We start from the raw sequence: 10,000 nt of genomic DNA, 5'->3' as shown, positions 1-10,000 counted from the left end.
ATTGTTCATCGCCTTGGCAAGATGCATGGCAATGTGGATAGTTTGTCTAGACTTCCTTATGACACAAGGGAATGTAATTCGATCCAAAAAGATGAGCCACAAGTAGCGAAAGTACGAGAATTGCAAAGGCGTGATTTTGACCTTAGTGAGGTCATTGATTACCTAGAAAATGATATTTTACCGTTAGACGATACGCAATTCTTCGGATTCATTTCCTCAGCTCGTTGTACCTCCAGCATTGAGATTTGAAATTTTGTCGAACATGCATGACCAGGTTTCCGGTGCGCATGTTGGAGTGCATGTTGAACATTGGTGTAAGTCTTGCACTGAGTGTTCCATGAGAAAATCCCCTAGGAATACCAAAAAGGCACCCTTACTTCCAATTCCAGAGGAGAATGCTTTCGATAGAGTAGCTGTTGATGTGTTAGGGCCTTTTCCACCTTCTAATAAGGGTAATAGGTACGTCGTCGTTTTCAGTGATTATCTTACTCAATGGTGTGAAGCATTTCCTGTTCCGAGCGTTGAAGCAACTGTAATTTCTTGTCTATTAGTGAAAGAGATCATTGCCAGACATGGTGCACCTAGAGTTCTGTTGTCTGATAGAGGAAAAAATTTCTTATCTAAAGTGGTAGCAGATGTTTGTAAGGTCTTCTGTATTCACAAGGTTAACACTTCCAGTTATCACCCGCAAACTGATGGCCTAGTTGAAAGATTAACTCCACTTTATGTCAGTCACTTTCAATGCATGTTGCAAAGAATAAAAAAGATTGGGATGATTTTATACAGCTAGTTTTGTTTGCCCATAGAACGTCAATTCTAGAAGCCATTGGCGATTCTCCTTTTTACGTATTGTATGGCCGCGAGCCCCGTTTGCCTGTGGACGTCAAGTATTTACCACCAGTCGATGACGACATTACTACTTCAGTGTTTGAACATCGTAAACGAATTGTTGAAAACATTGAATTAGCACAAAATTTGGCTAGAGAAAATTTGCAGCATGCTCAGCAGAAAATGAAGGATTATTATGACCAGAATACTAAAGAAGCAGTATTCGAACTTGCTCAACGTGTCTGGGTTTAAACACCTCGAACTAAAAAGGGTTTATCATGGAAACTTTTACACAATTGGTTTGGACCATACAGAATAGTAGAGCAATATTCTCCCATTCATTTTCGTTTGCGCACTGATACTAATAAGAAAGTTACCTTTGCCGTGCATGTGAATCGATTGAAGCCATTTATCGATCCATCTTTATGACCAATTAAACCCCCACTAGTGGACGACCCTAATGAGCCTTGTCTGGATGAGTCTGATATTCCAGATGACTGTTTTGAGTCAGAGGTTCATCTCGATAAGAATGTTAGTCCTAAGCCACCAGTTTCAGATACTACTAATTCAAGTTCACATTCAGACAATCAGGTCCAGCCTTGTTCGGATTCCTCAGAGAAAGACGACGATAGAATTTTTCAAGCGGAACGGATTCTTAAATCTCGTAAAAAGAAAGGCAAAATGGAATACCTAGTTAAGTGGCATAACTTTCCAAGAAATCAGTCAACTTGGGAACCGGAATGAAATATCTTAGATAAACGACTTATTGATAATTTTAACAACTCAAAGAAATAACTGACTCTCGTATAATCAATTCATTTCCGCACGCGACGTTCAAATTGGATGTGTCACGCAGGTGTTCTAGGTATTTTTCGTGCAATTTGGACCGGGACAGGACACAAATGTGAAAATAACCACGTTAAGAACCTTAAGACCACTCCGACAGCTCTAACTTACGCTATGTCTATTTCACAAAGTATGATGTGGGTGCTCGATGGAAAAATTGTGTACTTGTTCAAAATTACTGATCAGATGAACAGCAAACTAAACTGTTTGTCTCAGGATTTAAAAATGGTTTAAAGTACCTTTAATGACTGGCAGAAACACCTAGAAAAATTTTCCAATTCAGCCGAATCCCGCGAAGGAATGACAATGGAGTTTCTCTCTAAGTATACCACTGAAATTAATTGTGCTTTTGCCGCTTTTCTTACTTTTTGAAATCCAAGATACCTTTGAGTCAGATATCCCATCTACATGAAAAATCATTAGTAGGCTATTCCAACTAACCTAAGTTTATGTCTTCCCACTTGTCTGCCAAACTTTCTACTGATCATTCATTGAGGTTGACTATAACAGCATTAGAACAAGGTTTGTCTGTTCTGGCTAGCTCAATGGTCGATGTCGAACACAGCGGTCAGGATTTGACTGTCGATATTTTACTGTTAGCACCAGAGATTACAGATAAAAACAGTTTCTGCGTCGTACAACATTTGACTCCACTTAAGTTTAATATTTCAGGAAAATGTTTTTCAGGGCCTGTCCAACACACAAACCTTGCTTTAATTAACTGTCCAAATTCGAGGCAGGTAGTCTCTTTAGACGGATTAGATAGGTGTTTTAGAAGTGAAGTAGGTTTCTTATGCCCTAAGAATGTATTAAAGACAGTTTCTAGCTTGCAATGGTTAGGTTTTGCTTGGAATCCAGACCTGAAACCTCCTTTCCCGTGAAACCTTCAACCTACTTCAAAGTGCGACCATATCCACCCATTGGCTCATCTTGGAGGCAGATATTTTCTCTCCACCACTTCTGGAACTTGAGCTTTGAGTCTCAGTACCTCTTGTTAATTCGCCAAGCAAGTGGTAAAACCCCCACAACACTATTACCATTTGGGTATGTTTGACAAGATCGAGTTCAACTGTTTATCGTGCTTTTATGTCGGGTATTCTGTAATCTTTTTAATATCATATCTATTTGTAATAGGTCGAATTCGATGACCTAGTATGCGAACTGTGTTCCAAGAAGTGCAAAAGCAAGAGTGGGTTAAAGCAAGAGTGGGTTAAAGCGACACAAAACAGCGAAGCACAAAGACCAAAATAGTGCAGATTCGTTCGAAAAGCCAGGGAAAACAGAGCAGTTCACCTTCGAGATTTATTGTGAAATCATCCACACAGCAAAAGCCAAAATAGTTGGATAGAAATTGTATCCAAGTTCGATTAGAGAGGAAATAAATACCTACCAAACAAATCCAGCAAATGGAGGTATAAGTGAAATCAAAAACATGTATGGCCGCTTGGTCAAGTCTGGCAACGCTGAACGATTCTATACTTCCTTCTACTCTGCAGTAGTCTCAAATGCAGTAATTTATTTTGAGGGGTTGTCTAGGGATGCTGCGACATTCCTATCTACCAAAGTGGCAGATTTTATATTGGCTGGCAGCAAGGAGAAAGCCAAAGACTCTAGTATTTGTACTTGTGCACCATTAACTAAACTCTCACCTGAAGAAGAAGCTGGACTACAGTACATAGGAGGATATGTTCTACATAAACTTCATAACAAACTGGAAAATAGTAGAAAACCACTGGAAATTGAGCAAGCAATCTCAATTCTTAAGGCTGGAAAGTCAGATGACCAGGCTGTTTCGGATAGCCAAAGGCTAACTTCATCTTTAAATCGCGGAGGCGTATGGACAATAACAAAGAATACCCAAACAATTTTTGAAAGTGCTGAGCACTATTTTAGGGATATAACTTCAAAGGCTGACATAAGAAAGCTTGATTGTACTGGCATATCAAGATCTACCCATGACAAAGATGTAGTCTCTGCATATCATTTAATTTTGTCTGATGATGAACTTACAGCAGAAAGCACTGTTGCCAAAGATGTACTACATAACATCATTCAACTGTATGCAAGACTTCGCTCCTTTTCTTTCGCAAAGGATATCATACAGAAGCATAAGGTACAAGCAAAGCAGTTGAAATCCAAAGCGCTACGTAAGGAAATAAGCAGCGCTTGTAAAGAATCTGAAAATGACAGGCAGTCCTAGTCCAATATAAATTTTAATGACTTTTCACCATATTGCTAAAATTGTATTGATTGACTCAGAGGATTTTAATGAGCATCAAAAGTTACCTGGCTTATACTTTTCCCAAGAAACATTGTTATTGATGTTATACAAAATTAACATTTTATCATTACATTTAAAAGCTGTTACTGACTGTAAGCATGAAACCCATGTTCCTCATCTCTCTGTAATCAAATAAATCCTTGTCACGGTTTATAATTACTTTCAGCTAATTGAAATGGTAACAAGTATAGTTTAGTTAATATAATAAAGTGAGCACAAAAATCATCCATCAAATATTGTCATTGGACTAAGGGTTATCTCTTGATCTTCTCCTGGTACCATTTGATTTATATTTTACTCGAACACTTACACGTTTCGATATCCTTTGGATCGAAATGCTTCTCACATGTAAATACATTTCCTTTATCGATTTGACTTTGGAAATCTTTGCCGATAATTCTTGTTTTGGTCAGCTGATTCAGCCACTCTTTGCGCCTTTTTTCATACTCGGCATTTCACAGCGAGGGCAACTTAAATATGCCGATTCCTTTCATTCTACGACATGTGCCGCAACCAAACACGGCATAGTTGTCGCCAGGCATTGTAATTTCGAGTTTAGATACTTAAATAAACTGTCCCGGTGGACAGAACTACATCATGACGCTTTAGAAACAGATCAAACCATGTACGCACGTCTTCTAGCTCCCCGCCATCTTGAATGTATGTGCACAGTCACGCTTGGTTGGCTTCGATAAACTCGAACAATAACCTAGCTCTCTGATGTATGCCGGCCTTCATAACCAATCCCCTCTATTAGCTATGTTTTGAGGAAGCAATGGTGTTTGATACCTGATTAATTCAGCGGAATGTCAATCGGTCGTTTTCTGTTTACCGGCTTCTAACTTCTTAAAGAAGGCTCTGCATATATAGTAGATATTTTTTTCGAAAGCTGCAGTCCATAACCTTTCTATTGAGTATATATAGTTTGTGGTAGTTAGCTGCGAAACAACACGCGCACGATTTTTTTTTCGAAGGACACCCGCATAGGTATTGTGTCAGCTTAACATGACAAAAACATCCCACGAACCAATCAAAAGGTGAGATTCCCATGTGTATTTTGTTTGGAGTTTTCCTTTGAAGTGTCTTTCATTTCGCGCACAATGGCTGCTATTCGAGGACTTACAGAAGTAAATTTAGTAAGCGATCTTGAGAGAAAGCTTGCCTATATCCACATTCCAGGAGACGAAATTGCTCCGGCCCACATCTACAACTGGCTGAAAGTACTTTCAAAAAGTCATGGTTCCTCACCGGAGCTACTCTTGCCTGGGATATTGCCATGCACGAGTACATTCTACCTCGTCATCATGCACTGCAGAGTCACGTGAGAAAGCACTTACCACCATGCTATTCAGTGCATTTTTACCACCGATTAATCGACAGCTCGTTTGAAATCTTTGCTATAAACTACGACTAAAAACCTAACAATTGAGGAAAATGCCAAAGGAAGCCCTACAAATTACTTCTAAGGGCAAAACCAAATCTAAAGATCGACCATTGAGCGTGTCTCTGTGAGGTCCATGACCCACGAGTACCCGTGAGTGTATTTACCCATAAGCCCTTGCGGTAAAAAGAATAAGACGAGAGAATAAAGAAAGCACATGGTTCAATAGTTGCAAAGTTTATTCGGCGACCAAGTAACAAAATTGGTGTTTCTGGCAGGGCTTATCAGCCGACAGAAGGAAAAACGGTCGTCGTTTCATGCGGAAAATTCGAAAAGTCCAGAAGCAATTCGATTACATCGAGCAGCATCGAGCGATGGCCACTCGACCGAGCGAACTGTCTTAATTATCAAATGATGGACGAGGTAAGAGAAAACTAAACAGCTTGTATAACTCCCGAGTAAGTTATCACGATCAAAATTCAAGTAAAGAGATGGCGGAGGAGCTTCAATTGAGAATTCACATGGAACTTTGCAAGGCCACCATAGAGGAGATTAAGCTTGTTGCAAAATATCTAAAAATAAAGGAAGAAAAAGTGAAGGATAAAACGAAAGTCTTACCTATTAATATTATCACAAATGATATTGAGAAAGAATTGATAAGTATAGAGGAAGAAGAGAAAGTGACTTTCCTTCAAGCTATTGTTGAGATGTTTATTGACATTCCACCGCCACTCGAAGATGTTGATGAAGATAAGAGTCAGTTGGAAGATGTTGATGAAGATAAGATGTTGATGAAGATAAGAGTCAGTTGGAAGCCCTGGTAGTCTTATTGAAACCCCAGATGATGATTTTCTGTGCAACGTGAGAACGTCAAAAAGAGACTGTTATTCCCTGTGGTCAAGTAGTCAAGGTGGCATGTAGGGCAAACACCGGTCCCGTAGTCAGTAACATATCAGTGTTGTTTGAGCCTGACGAGTTATCTCAGTAGCCAACAGGACTTGAAGTATATGAAACACTAACAACGGTTAAGAAGGGATCAGTATCTAGGGTCGACATCGAAATTCATAACACGAATAACTACTAACTAACATGAATATGGTTTCAAATATAGCAAACCTGCCCCCACCGTGGCTGAGCACATCACCTCAGTATCCACATTTTGGTACTTTCCAGAGTCTGGATTTTCAGTCATTCCTCCATACCCAGTTTGCTGGTAATCATTGGACCAGTTCAGGAACAGGTCAAAAACACTGCCACAGACTATGCATAAGAACGTTTTGTTATGATGATTATTGTTGTTATCGGACACGTACGACCAAGTGCACATGTTAGCATTAACATATTAGGTATCTTGTGCCATTATTGAAGGTTCAAAGTCTCTAATCAAAGACAGACCTTTGTCCTTAGTTTAAGAGTGATTACTTGACAGTTTGTTTGTGGGATTGCACAACCCACAAATACAAACATGACTTTAGCTTGCAAAAATTTTTACCCAGAGATACCTGTATTGTATGCAGTGTTGTTATGGAAGACTTTTTTGTTGGGGGGGGGGGGGGAGAGTGTGAGGTCCATGACCCATGAGCACCCGTGAGTGTATTTCCCCATAAGCCCTTGAATTAAAAATAAGAAGACGAGAGAATAAAGAAAGCACATGGTTCAATAGTTGCAAAGTTTATTCGGCAACCGAGTAACATCTCAAGGTGAAAAAACAACAGAACAGCACCTAGATGGCTTGGCGCCGAGCCAAAGCACATTAACAACACACATGGGTACATAGAATTGTGTAAAGCCCTCTGAACTCCAACAATTTGGAGAACTCCTTTCTAAAAGTATGCTTGCAATGCAACAATCAATGCAGCAATCCTTCAGTAAAATTACTGATGTGCCGTAAAGAATAACGGAGGAAGGAGAAATCTTTGATGATGACGAAGAAATAAACGTTGAGAAGCGACCAGAAGAAATGGCAGGAGACGTGCCCAAGCCGAAGAGAAGAAAAGAAAAGCTAAGCTTGACTCTGAGGATAACATACCAGCTGAATCGAGCAAAGATAAAGGCACACTACATGACATTGCACAATCTCTAAAACTAGAGGAAAAGTGCTCGCCCAAAGTGGCTGAACAACTTCCAAAAGTCGTAAATGGCATAGTGCAAACACGAATATTAGACGAAGTTCAAGCCGAGAGGCTTAAGGCCTACCAAAGGCCCGTGAATTGCGATAGTCTTGTGACCGTGAAAGTCAACCCGCTAATTTGGGAGAAACTAAGGTCAGAAACAAGATCTGCTGAATGATACAACACTGCAGAAATTTCAAACTCTTATAATTGAGAGTACCATACCGTCAGTACAAGCCATTGAGGCCCTCAACAAAGTACAGGATCAAATCTTTAAAGACATACTAGAAGTACCTGCTCTTATGAAACAGCTATCAGACGGCTTATACTATTTTGCGAAACGAAACGAAACGAAACGAAATTGTACTATTTTGCAAAGCGAAACGAAACGAAATTTTGCAAAATGGCGTTTTTTCGCCTTTATTTAGCAAATATGTCCTCTTCGTCCGAAACAAAATGTTTTCACTAATGAAATGATAAATCTTTCTAAGAGCCTGCTCACCTCTCATTTTATCGACCATAGTAGAATGCGTTTCGCAAAGTAGTAATTTTGACAGAATTACTATTTTGCGAAATGACGTTTTGCGCTTTTATTTAACAAATATGTCCTCCTTGTCCGAAACAAAATGTGTCCACTAATAAAATGATCAATATTTCTAAGAGCCTGGTCAGCTCTCATTTTATTGACTAAAATAGAACTCGTTTCGCAAAGTAGTCATTTTGAAAGAATTACTATTTTGCAAAATGGCATTTTTTCGCCTTTTTTTAGCAAATATGTCCTCTTCGTCCGAAAGAAAATGTTTCTACCAATAAAATGATCAATATTTCTAAGAGCCTAGTCACCTCTCATTTTATTGACCATAGTAGAATTCGTTTCGCAAAGTAGTAATTTTGACAGAATTACTATTTTGCGAAATGGCGTTTTTTCACCTTTATTCAGCAAACATGTCTTCCTCGTCCGAAACAAAATGTTTTCACCAATAAAATGATCAATGTTTCTAAGAGCCTGGTCACCTCTCATTTTATTGACCATAACAGAACTCGTTTCGCAAAGTAGTAATTTTGACAGAATTACTATTTTGTGAAATGGCATTTTTTCGCTTTTATTTAGCAAATATGTCCTCTTCGTCCGAAACAAAATGCGTCCACTAATAAAATGACCAATATTTCTAAGAGCCTGGTCAGCTCTCATTTTATTGACCATAACAGAACTCGTTTCGCAAAGTAGTAATTTTGACAGAATTACTATTTTGCGAAATGGCGTTTTTTCGCTTTTATTTAGCAAATATGTCCTCCTCGTCCGAAACAAAATATGTCCACTAATAAAATGATCAATCTTTCTAAGAGCCTGGTCACCTCTCAATTTATTGACCATAATAGAATTCGTTTCGCAAAGTAGTAATTTTGACAGAATTACTATTTTGCAAAATGGCATTTTTTTCACCTAAATTTAGCAAATATGTCCTCTTTCCCCAAACCAAAATGAAAGACAACTACTTGTTTTTGTTCTCGATTGCTCTTTATTGGTTCAGAGTTTACTGTTTATTGTTGTTATAATTCTGTTTTCTATTCTACTCTGTATTCCTTGTATTTTGTTTTGTTCTATTTGTGGTTGCCGCAACTCGATTTTATAGCTGACCAACAAGCCACATGCGTGACTGGCAATTCCAGCCGAACTCAATTAACGCTCGATGTTTGGTCAAACTGCTAGGAAAATACATTATAAGGTGACCAGAGGTGACCAGGCTCTTAGAAATATTGATCACTTTATTAGTGGAAAAGTTTTGTTTCGGACAAAAAGGAGCTATACTATTTTGCGAAACGAGACAAAACGAAATTTTGCAAAATTGCCTTTTTTCGCCTTTATTTAGCAAATATGCCCTCTAGTCAAAATTACTACTTTGCGAAACGAGTTTCTATTATGGTCAATGAATTGAGAGGTGACCAGGCTCTTAGAAAGATTGATCATTTTATTAGTGGACATAATTTGTTTCGGACGAAGAGGATATATTTGCTAAATAAAGGCGAAAACACGCCATTTCGCAAAATAGTAATTCTGTCAAAATTACTACTTTGCAAAACGAGTTCTATTTTGGTCAATAAAATGAGAGGTGACCAGGCTCTTAGAGATATTGATCATTTTATTAGTGGACACATTTTGTTTCGGACAAGGAGGGCAAATTTGCTAAATAAAAGCGAGAAAACGCCATTTCACAAAATAGTAATTCTTTCAAAATTACTACTTTGCAAAACGAGTTCTGTTATAGTCAATAAAATGAGAGGTGACCAGGCTCTTAGAAATATTGATTATTTTATTGGTGGGAAAAATTTTGTTTCGGACGAAGAGGACATATTTGCTAAATAAAGGCGAAAAAACGCCATTTCGCGAAATAGTAATTCTATCAAAACTACTACTTTGCGAAACATGTTCTGTTATGGTCAATAAAATGAGAGGTGACCAGGCTCTTAGAAACATTGATCATTTTATTGGTGGAAACATTTTGTTTCGGACGAAGAGGACATATTTGCTGAATAAAGGTGAAAAAACGCTAT

The 10,000-nt window shown here is 38.4% G+C and overlaps 1 protein-coding gene across 1 annotated transcript; it reads left to right on the top strand.

Annotated features, from left to right (window-relative positions):
* The first annotated feature begins 3,106 nt into the window (after positions 1 to 3,106).
* On the top strand, positions 3,107 to 4,155 carry LOC148723745 (uncharacterized). Its single transcript, XM_088732272.1, has one exon. It carries the CDS (start codon positions 3,107 to 3,109, stop codon positions 3,872 to 3,874), a length of 768 nt encoding a protein of 255 aa, XP_088588398.1. The 3' UTR covers positions 3,875 to 4,155.
* The last annotated feature ends 5,845 nt before the right edge of the window (positions 4,156 to 10,000 follow it).

The sequence above is a fragment of the Stylophora pistillata genome, chromosome 9, assembly GCF_964205215.1.
Source record: "Stylophora pistillata chromosome 9, jaStyPist1.2, whole genome shotgun sequence".
NCBI classification, from domain to species: Eukaryota; Metazoa; Cnidaria; class Anthozoa; order Scleractinia; family Pocilloporidae; genus Stylophora; species Stylophora pistillata.
This window is presented reverse-complemented; position numbering and strand designations above follow the sequence as displayed.